General features: G+C 40.5%; 1 protein-coding gene across 1 annotated transcript in view; it reads right to left on the bottom strand.

Moving 5' to 3' along the window:
- Positions 1–20,350, bottom strand: part of LRRC1 (leucine rich repeat containing 1) — a 71,729-nt gene that overhangs the window by 4,676 nt on the left and 46,703 nt on the right. Inside the window, exons 5-12 of the mRNA XM_065056112.1 lie at positions 19,756–19,812; positions 18,120–18,183; positions 17,291–17,365; positions 14,751–14,895; positions 11,729–11,847; positions 10,582–10,665; positions 1,236–1,351; positions 155–327 (exon numbers count right to left, since the gene is read on the bottom strand). Of these exons, the coding sequence (XP_064912184.1) occupies positions 155–327; positions 1,236–1,351; positions 10,582–10,665; positions 11,729–11,847; positions 14,751–14,895; positions 17,291–17,365; positions 18,120–18,183; positions 19,756–19,812 (833 nt within the window). The remainder of the gene's footprint in view (positions 1–154; positions 328–1,235; positions 1,352–10,581; positions 10,666–11,728; positions 11,848–14,750; positions 14,896–17,290; positions 17,366–18,119; positions 18,184–19,755; positions 19,813–20,350) is intronic.

Genomic DNA, 20,350 nt, shown 5'->3' with positions numbered 1-20,350 from the left:
AAAAAAAAGTTTATAACTGAAAATTCAACCAGAACTTTGCTAATTTGCTCACTGGAGCTTACGCACACTTTACAAGCCTTTATGGAACATATAAGAGAGTAAAAAAAGAAGTAGTACTTTTGTACATAATGAAAACCTGACTCTAGGCACTTACCTTGGCAACCAGGCTCAGAAGGCATCTGAGGAAGCAATACACATGTTAAAATCTTTTCTCCTGTTTCAGGGTCTGAGTCAGTCTGAAACGTCAGCAAAGGCTGGGACTGGTTATCAGACAACCACAAAGCCTTCAGCTTTAAAGTAGTCAGGGAGAGGGGAAGATACATCAGCCTAGTTCAAAAAAAAAGAAAAGTGAAAAAGTCAGGACAATCTCTAGGAGATTTAATAGATGGTCATGAAGTTGACTCTTAAGTATATATCCCTGAGCTGGAAGAAACAAGATTGAAATTAATGCCTCTAATAGAAAGCATTGCAGTAGCCATCAACTCCAACCACTCCATTCTTTTAAAAAGAATCTGCAGCTTAGCTTTATACCATAATTCACTGTAGCTGTGAATAACAGATAAAACAATGCTGAGTTTTTTCTACTGCAGTAAAATGCCCTGGAAGGCAGACAAGCTGCTTCTGCTCTGGAGCCTTATATAGACACAATTGCCAGAACAGAAATACGTAAGAGCCTATGAGACAATTATATTGCATAGATGAGATGCCATTTGCTTTTCTGGGTTTTTTTTTTTTTTTTCCATTTAACTTTCTACTAAGCAACTGAAGTAATATCCTGGTTTGCTCTTCCATACACTCCTTTTCACACTTCGATGACTGAAGTATAGCAACTAAGATTCACGAGAAGCTGCAAGGTCAAAGTGGCATGATTTGTTACTTGCACTGTATCTTTAAGATAAGACAGTGTTACTTGACATTAAGGTTGGTGGTAGCTTCAGCTAAAGCTCTACTGAATTGCCTAGGTTCTCATTTTTAATTCAGAAATATACAAATCCAGAGGGTTTTTTAAAATCCTATCTTTCCCTCAGGATCAAAGCAACCCAGAAAACACACTCATGACAACATACAGTTTATGCTACTTTGGGCCAAGGGGGAAGCCTCCTTTGACAATTTCAAAAGTAACACTGACACAAAAGTCATAATTGGTTTTTGTTGCTTCATTCTTAGACTTAACATCTTTTGTTGTTAAAATGAATTAAGTAAATCCAGCAAAAAAAGTGACAGACATCTCTTACCTGTTTCCAGCAACATCCAGGACATGAAGCTCGGCGGCTTGTGAAATTTCAGAGGGAATTCGAGATAATCTGTTGTCACGTACAGAAAAGACATTAAGACTGCAGCACCCCCCGATCTATAGAGAAAAGAAAAGGAAAAAAAAAGCCTGGTTTTGTTGCAGTACGATACTATAAACAAAAGCATGCGGTACAGGTCACGTAATATGTCAGAGCACATTCCGGTCACACCGCCTGCCAGACACCTCACCCAGAGGTACAGGCTGCAAACAAGTGTTGGCTTAAAAGCCTGACCTGAAGCGAGGCCACTGCAGCTGTTTCTTGAAGAGCTTTACCTGTGACTAATGTATAACTTTACAAATACCTCGGCTTCCACCCACCTTTTAGAGCAGGGGTGTCAAACTCATTTTCACCAGGGGCCACATCAGCCTCGCAGTTGCCTTCAAAGGGCCAAATGTAATTTTAGGACTGTATAAATGTAGGTGAAAATGAGTTTGACACCCCTGTTTTAGAGCCTTCCAAGCCAGGAATAGATCAGTAACCACACGGATGTCCCTTTGTAGACAACCCTCACAAAAAATATTAGCTGTAACTTTCCAGCTTTTCTAGCTCTGTGTTTTACATATTAATTCTCTCTTTCCTCGTAACTTCAGATACAACCAAGAGCAATGAGGCTTTAGGCAAGGCAAAACACTAAATAAACCAAACAACTCCCAGCAATTACTGAATCCATGAAAACTAATCAAGAGTTCACAAAAAGCAGAAGACTTCATGAGTAACATCTTTGATGCTCTGGTTTATTAGAAGAATCTAATTTCAAGATAACTCCCATATGCACTGGGTGATTTAATCTTGTATCCTTTGTCTCTAGCAACTTATCCAAACATACGCAATCTGCATTCCCACGCTAATTTTGGGGTGCAAAAGATAGGAGTTTTCAGTTTAACTCTTAAAATATCAATACTTGGCAAAGATACATGTTTTCAGAAAATGAAACCCCCTACATTTGATTAAGATAAAGCCAAACCCACTCCCCACCTTTCTCTTCCAGATGGCAATTACTGCTCCTATAAACAGTGAGTTTATTAGCTTTAGCAACTTGAAAGCTGCTTCAAGTAACTTTTTGTTCCTATTCACAAAGGATACGTACCTTTGTTCACTTATCATACTGAGCTTCAAAAGGTACTGCTGTTTGTTTGCCTGCTCCAAAACTCACAGCGAGAAGGGTAAAAAAAAAAAAACCATATGTTGCTTCTCTTACTCTACGTATTAGAGGCAGAATATCCTAAAGCCTTTTGAAGCTTTCAAGTTAAGTGGACTTAGAACCAAACTACAGGCAGGAAACCTACTGAAAGATCTTAGTTCAAAAATTAGAGGACTTCTATAGCCATACACATGTAAGAAGGTTTCTCTGTCCACAATATAGCCAATATACCACTACGCCTTAGTAAAGAGTCCCCAAATCTGAGCTGAAACTATTTATGTGATCTAGTTAACTATCAGTTCTGCCTTTCAAAACCCACAATTCAGTCCAAACCCAAGTTTGAGCTTATAAATACCACAAAAACTTTCCCACTAGTCAACATCACATTGATTTAACCTACATTATTGACCAAGGAATATGCTATTTTTCAAAAGGATGCAACTGTGAATTCGAAAATAAACAAGCAGAGCATTAATAGCCCACTTACCTTCCTTTGTATCATAAATATATTTTAAGAGAAAAAAGCAGCAATCAGCTGCTCAAGGCTTCTGATTCACAAGCTATTTACAGTGCAGATGTACAGCACATTTTCTTGATAAAACAAAATCTGGGATGGTTTCCTTTAAATCACTGCACTATAAGATGCAGCTATTTTTGAGTACCAGCTTTCCCAGCCCCGTGTATATGCTGGGAGCAGCAACCTTAGCCATTTTAGCTCATGAATCAAAGCCTTCAGAAACCAAAGCTCAAATCATGAACAAACACTTCTTAGTGCATTAATTCTGCTATTCACTTTAAAGCATGTGTAGATTCTTAGATAATGTGCCTTGACACACTCGCAGAATACAGCGCCATGTAGAAAAATATTTTTTTAATATACATACACACATACTAAGTGTCTAATTGGTGTAACTAACATGAGGAGCTGTGAAAAGCAAGAGTTACAAGTAGTGAACGTTGATGAGCCGGCAAGTGATGCCCTAACCATACACAAAGTGTTCGCGTTTCCATGAATGAAGTTTGCGTTATTCAGTCTTGGAGCACAGAGATCCAAACAGTTTTGCCAAATAAACAATAAAAGCCATGCAGCCCTGATGAGACCAAAACTTCTATACTTATGACAATGGAAAAATGCAGCAGTGGAACGGGCCAGCCTGAGTCATCATGCATTTAAAGCAGTTTAATGAAAGGTAACAGTAGAACCGTGGACTGAATAATACTTACAGGGTTATCAATTTACCTGACCCATAATTTTCCAAGCGGCTAACAATTAAGAAAATACAAGAGATGTTCAATTTATTTTTCTTTATCCATACTGGAGAAGAGCATGCCAACAAATGGAGACAGAACATACATACTTCTATTGCCAAAGAGGGTTAGAACTCCTAAGTTACTTTAACTTTGCTCTATCAGACAATAGGAAATTGTTCAAAGGTTCAGTTTCATTCAGAGGTAGCAAAGATCTTTTTTTTTTTTAATTATTATTTTTTAATAGGGTAGTGGGGGGAGAGAGCAAACAGATACTGAATTTTTTTCATAAAACTGTTTTTAGAAAATGCAAGGAGCATCTAACAAGCAGCATCAGGTAAGATATCACAGAGAGAAAAGACAAGCTGACACTTAAAAAAGAAAAAATCTTTGGCATTTCAAAAAAAGATAGCACCCATCCCACAGTACAGAAAGACACCAGGTCCGACATTTGAAAACCTACACACAAAGTGGTACCACTGAGGCAAAGTGCAGACACGAAACGCCATGCTGAAAGGAAACCATCGTTGTGACCACTATGAAGTAAGAGGGTATCAGAATGTCGCTGGTTTGGCTGAGGGTCACTAGTTGACAGAGAGCCATGCTTTCCCAGGGTCTCATCACATGCTTACCACAGACTTTGCCAAACCACCGCAGAGGCACCAAGTACACAGCTGAGACCACAAGCCCATTGAACAGTGAAGCACACAGCTCATTTCCAGCACAGACTACAATCAATGAGGACAAGCATGTGCTCAGTTCTAGGCACATGAGTAACTATTCCAAAGACTGGATGCTCAAAGAAGTCCTCACATTCTTCTGTAGTGAGCTAGACATCAGGAAAAGGTCTCAAATGAGTTGGACATGTCTAAGTCATACTCCTGAGAATTACTTCATCCTAGCAATTTTAATTTAAGGGTTATTCACTTGTCTCAGCCTACCATCCCCAAAGAACAGTCACCCCAGATTAAAACAAAAAAAAGCCACACACACAAATAAAATCCCACCACACACACACATCAGTCAGACAGAAAATTATCATTACTACAAAGTGCTGATTTTGATATCACTGATTTTACAGTACTGTAAAAAAAAAATCTGAATAAAACTGCTTATTTGCATTCAGGTGGACTTGCTTCAGACAATGAGTGTCACTAGGATCCCTCTGGGTTCCACACAAAACTCTACCCTTATGGAGGATTTTTTTTGCCTTTTTTTTTTCCCTGTCTCAGTCTGAGGCTCATTTTTCTAACAGCTTTCTTGTCAATGAGAAGCAGCAAGACTTGGGCACACATGCAGACGATGTCAGCTTGGCTGCTAAACCTCCCCTCTGTGTTTTGATCATGACCAGTGCCCATCACTTCAGCCTCCTGCTTTTTTGATATTCAAAATCTGCTGCTGGTCCATCTCAAACAGTCCTCCAGAACTGCAAGTCTTACCACATCACTTCTCTGCTGATGTTTCTGATGACTCCTCTGCTGCAGACAGAGTGTTGTTCTGACCCCCACATCACCCAGCTTTTATCGCTCTTATCTGTTACAATAACCTGATGGCTGCCATTTGATTTTTGTTGCTGATTACATCTTTGTAGCTATCTGAAGGTACAGGTTCATCCCTCTCTTCCTATTCAGTTCTCTCCCAAAAAATCCCATTTGCTCCCTTTCTTGAGCCCAGCTGTCAGTTGCAGTCATTCATCAAAGACCAAATTTCAGCAATTAAAGTGGCATATCGTCGCATTGTTAGTGCTCTAAAGCCAAAACACAAGTTAAAGGTGCAGAACTCAGAAGACCTTCTAGTTACACCAGCTGAATAACATCTTTTCATCTCAGCATCTGTTAACTGCTCAAAAGCTACAAAACAATTCTGCTGTCCTCTACCAGTTAGCACCTTTCACATAGGTATAAGCAATGCAAAAAAAAAATAACAACAAGCAACCCTGACATTATGACAAATACTGCCATGATAATTCTTTAGCATGTGACTAGAAGCCCAGAGACACATTTCATTTATTCAACTCTTAATACAGCTGTCAGCATCAAGAACTTTTACAAGGTTTATATAACTTTGATAAATATATTGAGAATTTAAACATACTTCCTATTTTGTTGTAAAATCTTTTCCAGTGTGTCATAACCAAAATTTTGCTTGGATTCAAAGTAAATAAAGTCAGAATTTTCCTTGGCCTCAGATAGAACAGATTAATTCTTTAATTGCAAGCACAGAATACATTCAGAGGTGGAAGGAACTGCCCAATTCACTAATATTAGCTATTATTCAGTTATTATTAACTTTAAATTGGCTAGGAAAATCTGCAAACCCACTTTAATACTTCCTGCACTAGTGAATAGTATGGGAGGAGCACAGCAACATTGCTTCTCTGCCCTGTGACTCAAGACAAGTTGTCCTGCATTTTTCCCTAGTACCTTTTTTTTTCCCCCTTTGAGACACATAAATGAGGGAACCGACAGGACATTAGAAGTTAAAACCAGAAACAAAGTGGCCCCAACTTGCTAAAAAAAAAAAAAAAAAAAAAAGGAAAAAGCCAACCCTGCAGTTTTACCGACTGTAGTAACAATTCTCAGCCACAATATACCTGAGAGCCAGGAAGGACACAGTACCAGGGCTCTGCAGGTTGTAGAGACTCATTAACAAAAGCACACGTACTGGAAAACATTCCAAGGAGGTTATTTATGCAAGTGCCAAAATCAACACACCGGTTTCACCAGCGTTCCAGCTCCAGGGTGGGATTTCAATACCGAAGAGTCACCAGGCAGGTCTTTCAAGTTTAAGGGGAAAAACATTTGTAACTATGAACAGGTTTAGACATTCTCCATTCTTGCCCAAATCCGTTTCGCCACTCAGTTCAGTGAGAGAGGGATCGAGCTGCACGATGCGATACTGAAGATGAAATCTGTCAGTGACTCAAGTCTTGGTCAGACATTCAGCTGTTCCACGTTTTCCCTTATGTATCAGCACCAGATACAGAAGCACCTTTGAACCAGGAAATTTTGAAGCATTATTTGCATATGAACTCCTCTATAATCCCAGGTTAAGAAGTCTTACACCAAAAGGTAGAGACTGGTTTTACAAATGTGCATTGAAACAATCTGGTAATGTAATGGATTGACAGGCTGACCCAAAATCCAATCCTAGTAAACTGTTAACAAAAAAAAACGAAAGCAAAAAAATGAAAAACAAACAAACAACAACACCAAACCAAAATAAAAACCCAAAAAAACAACAAAAACAACAAGAAAAACATCAAACAAAAAAACCCACCACCAACACAAACCAAACACAACAACCAACCACCCCAAACAAACCTCAAAACCACAAAACAAAACCCCGCACCATCACAAAGAAAAGCTAGAACTCATAATTTCACCAGGTTATATTAGAGCAGGCACGTAATTTCTGCCATCACATCCACAAAAGCTCTCTTTGCTACAGGAATAATTCTGGAGGGAAGGACGGAGACACCAGCAAGTAGATATATTTGTTACATGTACTCCTCTCCCTAGTAGAGCCCCCATCTTTTCTGTATGCATTTGTTCCTCTCCAACAGAAACCAGCAAAGACCTCTCCCACACCTATTTCTTATAAGGATGAAGACCACAAATATACAGCTCTTCTAGCCATTCTATAAAGCACAGAAATAACAAGAGGAAGCAGGAAGGAAAAGTGGGCAAGGAAGGAAGGAAGCAAGGAAGCAAGCAAGGAAGATACAGAGTAAGAATCCCTGCAGTGCACACTCCCACATCTGACTGCTTCTGTGAGGAGTAACTAGTACCAGTACTAACACTGACTGATGTGCAAATGTCTGAGACCCTAGTCTTCCCATATTGTCTCAGGAGACATCTTAAGCAACACACAGCAGGCTGTGGTGTCAATAAAATGACTGCTGTCAGAAGTCGGTGCCTGGTTTTAAATATTAGTTAGTCATTCTGAGATGAAAATAAATGCAAAAGATGGTATGCTTTCTCACTGTCAAGCAGAACCTTCCAACAGACAGAAGACATGTTCCAGTTTTTCTTAAGTGGTCTACCAAAGCATTCTGTACCCTTTTTTTTTAAGTCAGAAGGAAAATGAAAACTGAATATTTCACCAAGACACCAAATTGTTTCTCCTCTCCATCCAAACGGACACCCAGCATCAGATCTTGGCCATTATCTGCATCCCTGAAGCTGCTCCTGTGGATGCTTCGCACAACAGCACACAGTGCTCATTACACCTGTGCACTCTGTTTACGCAGAACATTTTTTTTTCAGAGCTATGAAACCTGACTCTTCACCAAATTCCTCTGCATTTCAACCAGAAAACTTGTACTACAGAAAAGCTCACATTTGATTTAAAGCAAAAGGCTACTGGTTAAGAGACAAAACAGGAGCAGAGAAGAGATTTCTTTCTGTTTTCACAGCTAGCATTTCAGCATTGTTAGAAGGCAATCTAAAGACTTTGACAGAAAAGTGGTTTACTGAACAACCTAAGCATAAGGAATTGAAACTGAAACGTGAAAAACTGAAACTGAAATGTCTAGTTAGCTAGATGGTAGGTTCTGCAATACACACATACTAAACAGTACTTTTGGGGCAAACCATTGCATCAGTTGTTTTGGCTTTCTATTTGTTACCATTGCCAGCTTGGAATTCAAACCCACTGATCTAGAGGGTGGATATGACCCTCCAGTTGGAGGAAGACAGACTTCCTTTAAAAATATTAAAAAAAAAATAAAAATCCACAGAGCACAACGTGCTTTAATGAAACATTCTGGAGATCTTATGTTAAATGTAATTTCCAAGTTTCAAAGAAGTGGACGCCAAGGAGATTTGTTTCTTCTGTTTCTCTGCCAAGCTCCCTGGGGACCACCCTCTCTCATCCTTATTTCCTGGACTTTCTCCAACTCCCCCGCTCACCTCATTCCAGATACCACCTTCCATTTCCTCATCACTCACCTTCTCCAAACAGAGACTCATCCCTGACTTTATCTCACCCCTTGTGCAGATGTCCCCTCCCCTCTCATGTGCGCTGATGTTCTTAACACACATTCTTGTTCTTCACCCTTCGATACCTCCACATCCTTCACCAACTGGGCAACACTTTACACCTCTGAAACCCATTTCTGGTTCAAAATCTCCACTTTCTTGTTCAGCATCAGTCCTTTTATCATTCTGCACCAAGCCCTTGACTCTGTTGTTCCCCCCAAACAGACACACACCATAGTCACCCTGCTTTGCCTGTTTCTGATGATGAGCCTCCTCCTCTTACCTGCTCTTCTTCCTGCAATACTGCTCACCTCATGCACTGTCTCCAATACCATGAACTCAAGTAAACTAAGAAAAGTGCTCGTACACTACCTAAGCTACTAATGGCCAATCTGGCAGGAAAGTGTATCATAAAACCTTGCATGTTATAACAAACTCAAAGCAATTCTGCTTAAAAGTGCACTAAACACAAAACTGTACGAGTCCCAAGCACGGATAGTCTATGACACCCGTGTAATGTATTAAGTTCTCTGCAGAGACATGGAAAGTTTTCTGCTGAATAAGTACAAGATCAAAATTTCTATTACATACCCAGAAACATGGTTTTCCCAAGGTCCTGCCTCTTATTACCTTTTCTGCAACCTGTCTGGGTGCACCCTCTGCAATTTTATGTGCAGAACAGCAGCACCTCTGCAGAGGAGATGCCATCCTGCTAAAGGTGCTGCAGTACTCTCCTCTTCCCTCCCTCACCTTACACCCTGTCAAACATACACTTTCAAGACAATCTGTAAAGGAGCAAAAAGGTTATTGTGGAGCCTCAACTAGGCAACTGACCTGTGGCAGCTCAGACCTGGGCCACTGGAATTGTTGCTGACAGTGCTACAGCAGCATCCTCTGCCCCTGCTCAACCCCTCCTCTTCAGACCATCGACTCTTCCCCAGATCCTGGTTCCCAGCCACTTTGTTCCCTCCTCACACCTCCTCTTCAAGCAGTCCAAGCTCTGTAAGTAAGCGGGCCTGAGCAGAAGTGTGGTCTCACGAGGCAGAGCTGATACTCCTCTCAATTCCCATCCACCAGCTGCCACCTGAGTACAAACCCCTCCTGCTCCTGAAGTGACTGAGAGTGGTGAACAAAAGCTATGACCTCAGAGCTACATGTTAGAAACAGGCAAATTAAGGGGGAGAACTACTTGGACAGAAACAGGAGTGCAAGCAGAGCCAACTCTCAATCCTATGCTCTAATCACAAGATGCTGCTTCCCCCAGCCTTTCTCCAGAATTTAGTGCTGAACTAAACTTGTAATGCCTTCATTACATTTAGTTTCACAACAGAAATTCTAGTCTCATTTCATTCCATTATACTGTTATGATAGACAAGAAGCCCTAGTGAACATCATTGTAAGATTTCAGGTATCAGTGATCTTGATCACACCAGGTCCACATATTTAAAGGCAAAATTAGTCCTGAGATCCCCAAAACAAAAAGATTGTCAAAACAGTCTCTGAATCATTTTTCAGAATATGAAACCTTCCCTTTGCTATTGCTCACAAGAGTGAGGCGAGGAATACTCTGGCAATACTTTCACACTACATACAGAAGAGGCATATTGACGTTTAAATGCATTCACTCTAACAGAACTCCCAGTCTTCAAGTAGTGACCTGACACACTGGGAATTACTAGTTACAAACTAATTAGACCCAAACCCTCTTGTTCAACTGCAAAGACATTTTGCACTTCCAAGCCACCAAACCACCACAGCTGCTCCTCAGATCTAATGGACAAGCTTCTGGTTATGATCAGTTTGCGAAAAACAGCCAGTGGAGCAAAGATTCCTGATACTTCTTGTAGGCACTTGAAATCAAGAGTTTTTTGTTTTGTATAATCACATCTGTGAGACTTACTTGCACAAAACTTACCTCTTTGGGCAATGATGTTAATTTGTTTCTATCGGCATTCAAGTTGTTCAGCTTCTTTAGTCTTCCAATGCTCTTCGGCAACGACTGTTCCAACAAATAGAAAACAATATGCAAACAGAATTTGTAAATTCATGGAGTTGGAACAAAACTTCCCACTTTAAAATAAATTAACATTAATAGACTTAATGGACTTATTTATAGATTTAATAGATTATTTATTTAATTTAATAGAATTTATTTAGCTTAATAGAATCAATAGACTGATCCACTTTCAAAATCAGAGTGTAGTTAACCCTCATCACTACCAGGCCTTCCAAAGGACATCCAAGGTTTTATCTCGCAGAAGTAATGTCCAGGAACACCAGTTTCTGATATAAATTCACTCACGGATTCTGCACTAAGATGACAGATGCACAACAGCCATGTACCAAAGCATGTATGCAGAATGTACGTATTATATAACTTTAGGGTTCCTAAACAAATAATAGACAGCCAAGTTTCTAACTTACGTTCTATGAACTGACCTCTGGAGAGGCGTCTTTCCAATAGCCTGAAGCTCCTAACTCAACCAAGCACCAGCCTAACTTAAGAAATGCTCAAATCTAGACTTTTATCAACACTTCTGCTCTCCAAGTGTCAGCATCATGTGAAGACAGTTTCAAAATAATGGAAGGAAACATCTAATGCAAGGAAGTCTGAGATTTATTTTAATTGACCACGTATTGTATTTAACACCTAGCTGGAGCAGAGCAGCAGAGCAAGGAATGGTACAACTGCAGCTCTGCAGTGCTCAGGGCTCTTATTCAGTTCCAGCACATCAAAAATTGGCAACAACGCAATGTGCCACAAACTCCACATTAAAAACACAAAGTAAGTGATACCTGCAGCCCAGGTGCTCCAGTTCCCTCACTGATCATGAAAGATTCAAGAGTGAATATGTAATTGTGTAAGCCTTTGGAAAGGAGGATTATTGCTACACACAACTTGATTGTCAGCATTCACTTAACAGGTTAGAAATAAAATGCATTTAAAAGAAATTTGCTATTTAACAGTAGCAATGGTGAGTAACCTGATGAGTTAAGTGACTCAGCACTTAGCAGCAGGTCTTATTACCACCGGCCATTTGAGCAGCCCTGGCCATGCCTACCTGCAGTTGGTTTTCTGTTAGAACTAGTTCAGTAAGGCTTTCGCAGTCTCCAATTGAATCCGTTAGTTGAATAAGTTTGTTCTGATCAACCTTCAAAATGGAGAGCCTCCTCAGTTTTCCTGTACAGAAAGAACAACATGTTTGTTTAGCTTAGTATCCTCCAAAACCTGCTTTAATTACAGAAAATTTTACTGCTGCAAAACTTTTAGAAAGTCTCTAACACAGTGAAAATTTATTTTCAGGTAAACAAAATGCGAACAAAAAACAACCAAAAAAAAACAAGCACTGCTTCTCTTGGTGCTCGCACTATTTTTGCAAGTTTATAACATCACTAAATTCATATTCAATATAAATATTCATATCCAATATTTACGCACATTAAATTGTATTAAAGTTGCGATCTGAATGGCACCCTTACAAGGACATGTCTACGCAAAGGCCTATAAACAGGGCAAAATGATCTATTTTTTCCTCAATTATACAATGTTTATTAAAAAAGAAGTGTCCAGAAGATCACCTACGCCTATTCAGCCAGAGTAAGTAAGGCTTGCACTGAAGTGACAGCCCAAAACTAAACAGGATCAAGGTCTCTTTATCCTAATATAGAACGCAGTTAGTCAGATATGAAACCCAACAGATTACAGATCAAACTTCTTTGAAGGTCTTCTCCCCAGAAAGGACAAAATACCATTTCCGAGCAGAAAGTTCACTTTGTTCTGCTCCTTTTTACCAGAATGGTCTTTGGTGCCAAGAGGAGCTGATCCAGGCAGAACCCAAGACAGAGAATTCAGAAGACACCACTGACTGCTGACATGTCCCAGCCCATGCTCACGTGGTCCAAAAGAGCTGTCATAGGCTGGCACACCAAATTTGCTGATGATGCTACACCATGAAGAGAGAGCTGATACACAGAAAGATAGCAACCTACAGAGAAACCTGAGGTTCAGCAAGGAAAAGTGCAAAGCTCTGCACCTGCGCAGAATGAACCCATGCGCCAGCACAGGCTGGGAAGTGACGGGCTGTACAGGAGCCCTGCTGGAAATGACCTGGGGGCTATGGTGAGCAGCAAGCTGAACATGAACTAGCAGTGAGCTCTCACCAGAAATAAACACTGGCTGGACTATGTTAGAACTACAGCCAGCAGATCAATGGAAGTTACTATATCCTATCTACTTGGCACCAGTGAGGCCACACCTGTGAAATCACACTCAGTTTCATGTCCTCTCCGGTCTTCCCCCACAACTCCACAATTCAAGTGAGATGGTGATGGCGGTCCAGCACAAAGCTACCAATGTGACCAGAGCACATGTGAGCTGAGGCTGGGAGAGCTGACTTTGTTGACTCCAGCAAAGCAGCAGCCAAGGACGCATCTGGGAACAGCCCACAACTACTTGAAGGCAGTTACAGAGATGACAGAGCCAAACTCCTCTCTGCAGTGGCAGGTGAGACAGCAATGGCCACAAACTGAAGCATGGGCTGGACACTTGGAGAAGCTTCCTCAGTGGAAGGTGGTACAGCTCTGACACAGGCTGCCCACGGATGCTGGAGCCATCTCCGTGAGGGGCTTCAGAGACTTGGTGAGACACAGCCACAGTTGACCTGATCCACTAGTGTTGGTGACAGCCATGCTTCGAGGGCTCTACAGATCCACCAGTCCAACCAGCATTTCAGTGATCAGCTAAACCCCTCCCAGTAGCTTCCACAGAGACCAGCGAGTTTCACTTCAACCACAACACCACAATTCCCCAGTTTAACGCAGTAAGTTCCAGTATTATACAAAATATATACTGTTGCCCTACCCAATTTTCCAAACACAAGTAAGCTATTATATTCACAAAAGTGGCTTTTTTTTTTTTTTGCCTTTGTAACAAAATTAGATCCAGAAGATGTTACAAAATGCACAGGCAAACTAGACCTGGCCTGAAATGGCCTGGCCCTTTGCAATGACCTTCCCCAGCAAAGCAACTCCATTTCACAGGGCTGTCGAGAAGCAGCAGCTCCTCTTGCTCAGCAGCTGGTGTTAAAGCCGAGCTTCCCTGGCGCAGGCTGCGTGGCTGTCACCTTGCAGAAGGTACAGCTCCATTTCTCATGTGCAACACCTGTACTGGCCAGCTCAGGTCACCAGAGAGGGCTGCTGCGAGCCTCTGCCAAACACATGCTAGCCAGCTGTAGGACACACAGTAGTCACCCTGCTCTCCCAAGCTTAATTTCTAGAAAAACACTGCTCTTTTCTCAGGCTCACATACCATAGAGAGGGAGGGGGAAGGTCTGCCCATTGTTTCCCACATTCCTCCTTCTCCTACACCTTTATTTAAAAAAAAAAAAAAAAAAAAAAATCCTGGCAAGGAGAAGGCATGGTCTTGCAACATGAGACTGTCAGGAAAAACAGCTGATGAGTAGCAGAGAAACAATGCCTCACTGACTACTTTTCACAACTGCTGCAGGTGTAAACACATTTACCTTTAAAAAGGCACTGGTACTGCTTCAAAAAACATTCCTCAGTTATTAAAGCTGTTTTAAAGGGTCAGACACAGAAAGGCTGTAGTTTGGATACTCGAGTGTGAGGAATAATGTGCTGAAGCCAGAACAGCCTTCCACTGGGCTCAGTATAGGATTAATCAGAATGTCCAATTGAAGATAATTACATATCCCTACTAAAAAGGATGTCTTTTTTGTAGTGATACTGTCAGCCAGCATTATCAAGTGACCTACAGCATGTTACAAGCTAGACTTTTAAAACGTAAAGAGTTATAACAGTGACATGGACACAGTATGAACTGCGATGATATATTAACTTTTGGTTGGGCAGGTATTAAGTGAAGGCCAAAAAAGGAGTCCGAGATAGTCATTATGTACACAATTAAAATGAGAAAATAGAGCTATGCATTTCATACTATGAAAAATAATCGCTGAGACAAGCTCATCTCTTGCACAAAAAGACTTCAGAAGACTTGAAAACAAACAACTTTCAACTTACGGTGGACTAAATGGTTCTGTCTGACAGCATTCACCTTGTACTTACCAATGCCATCAGGTAAGACCTGAAGTAAATTCTGAGAAACAAGCAAGTCTGTTAAAGAAGTCAGACCACTAATTTCTTCAGGAAGGCATTCCAATTTATTTTCAGAAACATCCAGACAAAGCAGGTTTTTCAGGTTTCCTACTTCCTGCGATACAAGACGAAAAAAAAAAATTTAAGTCATGCCCAAACACGTAACAAAGCAATTCGAAAAATGTACCATTGCAATGAAATTCCAGAAGGAAAAACAATTCCCTTTATGACTTCTAAATTGGTCATTCTTTCTCTGACCTCTAAATGCAGAAAAAAGTAAACAATCATATTTTCCATATGATAAAACCAACCAAGCGATTCAGACACAGTTCCTTATTCTAACTATTAAGACTGGTTTCAGTAGTCAGACAAGGTATGCTGAGCACACCCAGGCAAGCATCAGCCAAAACTGGAGTTATCCCCAAGTAAAGACTGCAAAGTTGTTGTTTGAGAACTAGAGATTATCAACCTCCACGTAATTAAAGTCTGCCCCTCCCAATTAACCCTAGGCAAATTAGGATTAGTTTCTTTTGGCTGATACAGCAACATGCCATGACATCTAGGGATTTCATATCTTCACATCTCCCAACTGCAACAAATGTAGAAATAGGAACTGGGAGTGTTGCTCTAGCAAGCATATTTTAACTGCCAAGTTCTACTGCCATCATCTACAATTATTAATGATTACTTAATTTTTTACAGTGGTAATCTGCCAATTAGCTTAAAAGTCTGACAGAGAAATGCCTTTGTTCCTGTTAGCCATCACAGCACCCTCCCATTCCGTATATACAGACAACCCTATACACGCTCTAGAATAGTTCCTATTTCAGTCATCCAAAGCACCTTCCAGAGAACAGAATGTCTAGGGCAGAAATGTCCTTTTCTTTTACATATATGAAATCATCGCACAATGACAGCCTTGATCCTAACTCACAAGATCAGTCCTTTAATTTTAGAAATGTTTGCCCCTCAAGAGGGCCTTTCATTAAACACATATACACACACCCTTTATCCTATCTTTTGGACATTATACCAAATATACAATAACGGCCAGCTTAAATAAAAACAGCTGCTGAAGTCACACTTGACCTTTTATGAATGATAATCAGTGTTTAACTACATCTACTTAAAGAATTAGTAGTCCAAGCAAACAACAAAGTCAACAAAACCCACTAAACTGTAACTAATTTCCAAATTACACTGTTGACCATGAGATCAATACAGCAACTAACAGCAAACTGAACAAGGAAGAGGGGAAAACAGGTTTTGACTTTGCTCTAAAGGAAAAAGGGGGAAAGAAACAATCGCACATGTTATGACAGTTCTTAAGAAAGGGAATTTGGAGTGCTGTAAGCTTTAAATGCTAAGGCACTTCATCCCATGACTGATGTCAGATGGGGGATTTGCCTGCATAAATCAAAATTTCTATTTATGGCAAGAGTTCTATGATTGTATTTCTCCCAAACACTGTATTTGAATAGAAGAAGATGACTGCAAAAAAACCTAATGATTCCTCTTCAAAGCTGTGAAAACTGCAATTTAAAAATAGATACAAAAGGTGAGAGTTAGCTCAGCCAACTAGTGGCTCCTTGATCACTGAGCCAGGACTATAAACAAAGGATGTGTCATCCTATAAATTGAACAATGTGCCTATTAGGAAACATTCCTTTGTCAAAATTTTTTGAAGAAAATGTCTGACAACATCTAATGTCATGTCAACATGATCTGGCAATGTGCCCTCGCAGCCTAGAATACCAATGGGATCCTGAGCTGCATCAAAAGGAGTGTGGTCAGCAGGTCACTCCACTCTGGTGAGACCCCACCTACAGCAGTGAGTCTAGCTCTAGAGGCCCAACATAAGAAGGACACAGACTTGTTGGAGAAAGTCCAGAGGAGGGACACGAAGGTGATCAGAGGTCTGGAGCACCTCTACTAGGGAGACAGGCTGAGAGAGCTGGGTTTGTTCAGCTTGGAGAAAAGAAGGCTCTGGGGACACCTTACAGCAGCATTCCAGTACCTAAAAGGGGCTACAAGAAATCCAGAGAGGGACTTTTTACAAGGGCATGTAGTGATAGGACAAGGGGTAATGGCCTTAAACTGAGAGTATATTTATATTAGATACAAGGAAGAAACTGTTTCCCATGAGGGTGGTGAGGCACTGGAACAAGTTGCCCAGAGAAGCTGTGGATGCTCCATCCCTGGAAGTGTTCAAGGCCAGGTTGGATGGAGCATTGAGCAACCTGGTCTAGCGGAAGGTGTCCATGGCCATGGCATGGGAGTTGAAATCAGATGACCTTTAAGGTCCCTTCCAACCCCAACCATTGTATGATTCTATGTACAATGCCTTACTGAGGAACTTATTAAGAGAAAGCCCTTACACATCCAAAACCAAACCCAGGAAAACGAACTGAGAAAAACTATTCATTTTGGATCACCACCCTTTAGGTATGGATAAAAAGGTTTTCTTTAAAAAGCATCATCAAAACAGTATCAGTAGAGCTCATCTTTACCTGAGGTATTTCGGTTAATTGGTTTCCATCCAACCAGAGGTCTTTAAGATTGAAAAGTGCACCAATTGTTTCTGGCTATAATATAAAAAGTAAAAATGTTAAGTAGCATAGCAGCTTCAAGTAAAAAACAAATGGCCACCCCATAATTACAGTCTGAGCAAACCAATCCTTACTCCAAGCATTATTTAGAAGTACCATGGTTAAATGCAGCAAGGGTGAATGTGAGCATTTGGGAACTCCATCATACAAATTAATTTCTACGGCTTAACAAGCTACCATACTTTACCTGGCAGGCACTAACAAACTGCATCGCACACTCTTAATCTACTGCAAATCCAACATTTAATCAAGTTAGCTTAAGGGAGATGACTGATACCTTTTGGTGCATCTACCTGCCACGATGTCAGACACCGCAGCGTTTGCCTCGGCCCCCTCCCAAAGATTCCTGTTCCCGCCCTGGAAACCGCTGAGCTTCCATCTGTGCTTAGCCCACCCAGCTCCCTGCAGCAGCCCATGTGTTCACGGCAATCGGAAGTGCAGACAAGAGTTTGTGCCCTTCCACTCCTTTTTCTTTCTGCAGAAAAAGTCTGTGCAGTGCTCTCATTTTCTAGAGATCAGCTGTGGTTTCTTGGGTAAAGAAATATTGTACTGAATGAGACTATCCAGATATGAGAAGCACCGACTCACTGCCAAAATTCATCTGTACATACAGAAAGACTCTCCCTCCATATATTTTTCTTTCTTCAATTTTGGACATCCTACAACCTATTTAACCTAAATGATGCGTAAAACAAGGCCAACGTGCACTATCAGTGGCATGTTCTCTTACCAAGTGATAAAGTTCATTGTTTCCTAAATCAAGTTCTTCTAGTCGCTGCAGCTGGGCAAGTGATCTATCAGATAAGTCAAAACAAAACCACATCAGACTAAACCAACAGAAACCCCATGTATTTGAATGAGCTCATTTTACTGAAACTCGTATTTCAAATTACAGTGTATTGTAGACAGACAGTTATTTTACTGGGCATAGACTATTTGCAGTAATATCTTACTGAAAAAATAACTTGGTTTGTCAGTGTAACTGTATGCTCTTGAAACATAAAATTTAGTATAGGCAATCAAATCATTATTCTTTTACTTTAACCATCAGTCCCTCAGGGTCAACAGTGCCACATAGTTTAGTATAGTTGGTTGGGTTTATTTTTAGGGCGAATTTAGTTATGCACCTGGATAAAAATTCCCCACAGTGATCACATGTAACAGTGTGATTCAAGACTCAACAAATCCATCATGTATCTTCTCAACCTGATCTATCACTTTCTGAAGTATTTTGGGTTGGATTTGAAGATGCAAACAGAGGGAAGCCCAGAAAGATGTAGAAGTTCTTGGAATATGAACAGACACAGAGGTCCATCCTTCTACTTCAAAAGCAGCCTGCTGTAGAGCTCTTGCTTACCTTGTCCAAAGCTGCAGTACTACGAAAGCCAGCCAGACTCATCAGCCAGACATTACTGACAGTCAGAATTTTCCAGGAGCAATAAAATTGTCAGCATTTGTGACAGCTTAATTCTGACACCACATGGCAAGACCTAGCTAGCAATTCTTATCTTCTGACCACTGACATCTAAAGTGCCTTGTGGCTCACAGCTACAAACAGCTGCAATTGAGGTGCTGGGTAGACTGACAGGAAAAAAGGATCCCAAAGCGACTGGGGAAGAGATTCTGATTAAAATAGGTTAAATTTATTACAGTATCTATTAGATTATCTAAGCAAGCAGAATAGGAGTCACCAAAACTCTTTGAAGAAGCAGCAGGTTAGTGAAGAAAGAAAGAGGCTTCTTCAAGGCAGCCAAAAAGGATCCCCAAACTATAAGATAACTGATTAATCTTACAGAAGACCACCAATGCCTCTTCCACAATACAGACAACACAGAAATGTCTAGGTATCTTTTTCTTGCCAAAATCACAGTGAGTCGAGTCAGATTTTAGACATCAGTAGGCCTAGTTTGTCACCAAGGCTTTGATTTCCAGGTTTTAGAAGCTTTTGGTTACTTAGCCATAAACCCAAATGCTTATTTAAATGCTCTGAAGGTCTGGAGTTGAAATGTCTGAGATCCTATTAGCCTACTTTCGCAGTTATGAAATTTCAGCATGAGAACAACCCAAACCAATACCCTCACTTCCTGCTGTGTTTGGGAAGAAATGCTCGGTGATGCTGTGTTTTATATAAAATATTTATTTAGATCAGAACCAATTGACACAGACTGCAGGTTCTTGCTACTAACAAAGTGGAACCAGAGGTAATGGATGTAACCAGGTGTTGCTAAAACAAAGCTGTATCTCTTAAATGATGTTGTCAGTCAGCACTGAATATTTTTTCTAACTGTCATTCAGTTTCAAATCTTAGCAAATTTTAAGAAGCAGATTTTATGTTAACACAATCAAACACACAAAACGTCACTTACTCAGGTAAATATGTCAGCAAGTTTTCTCTAAGTTCCAGTGAAGCCAGGTTATATAGACTGGAAAAAAAACATAAAAGGAGCAAACCACATTTTAATGCAATCTTATTCCTCATATTCCACACTTTCAGAGAAGGAAAGTGTCTGTTTACATAGAATTGCTGTGAGTTGATTTTTCTGTTGTTTTAATTCAATCAGCCCATCATGTGAAAGGCAGCATACAAAGACTGGATGTTTCTGCATGGTTCTCCGTGATACTTCAACACATTAAAGCCAGAAAGTAAACAGACAAAGCACAAATTTCCATTTGTTAAAAGGTCAGTAGCTGTAAGTTACTGAAGACAGCATATTCAAATGAACTGCATTTATTTGCTCGCTTTCAGAATCTGGTGGGGGCTAGCAAAGTTACAGAGCATCAGGTACACCCATCACTACTCTAACAACAGCGTGCTCATTACTGTAAGTGACATTATGCTTCTAAGCGGCTCATTTACTCCATATCCCAGGCTTTTACTATCATCACCATAGCAACATTCAGATTTTTCAGGGGTTTATTTATGACTAAATGGAACACAAGGAGTCAGACATTATCCCAGCA

The sequence above is a fragment of the Columba livia genome, chromosome 3 (assembly GCF_036013475.1).
Source record: "Columba livia isolate bColLiv1 breed racing homer chromosome 3, bColLiv1.pat.W.v2, whole genome shotgun sequence".
Taxonomy (NCBI): domain Eukaryota; kingdom Metazoa; phylum Chordata; class Aves; order Columbiformes; family Columbidae; genus Columba; species Columba livia.
This window is presented reverse-complemented; position numbering and strand designations above follow the sequence as displayed.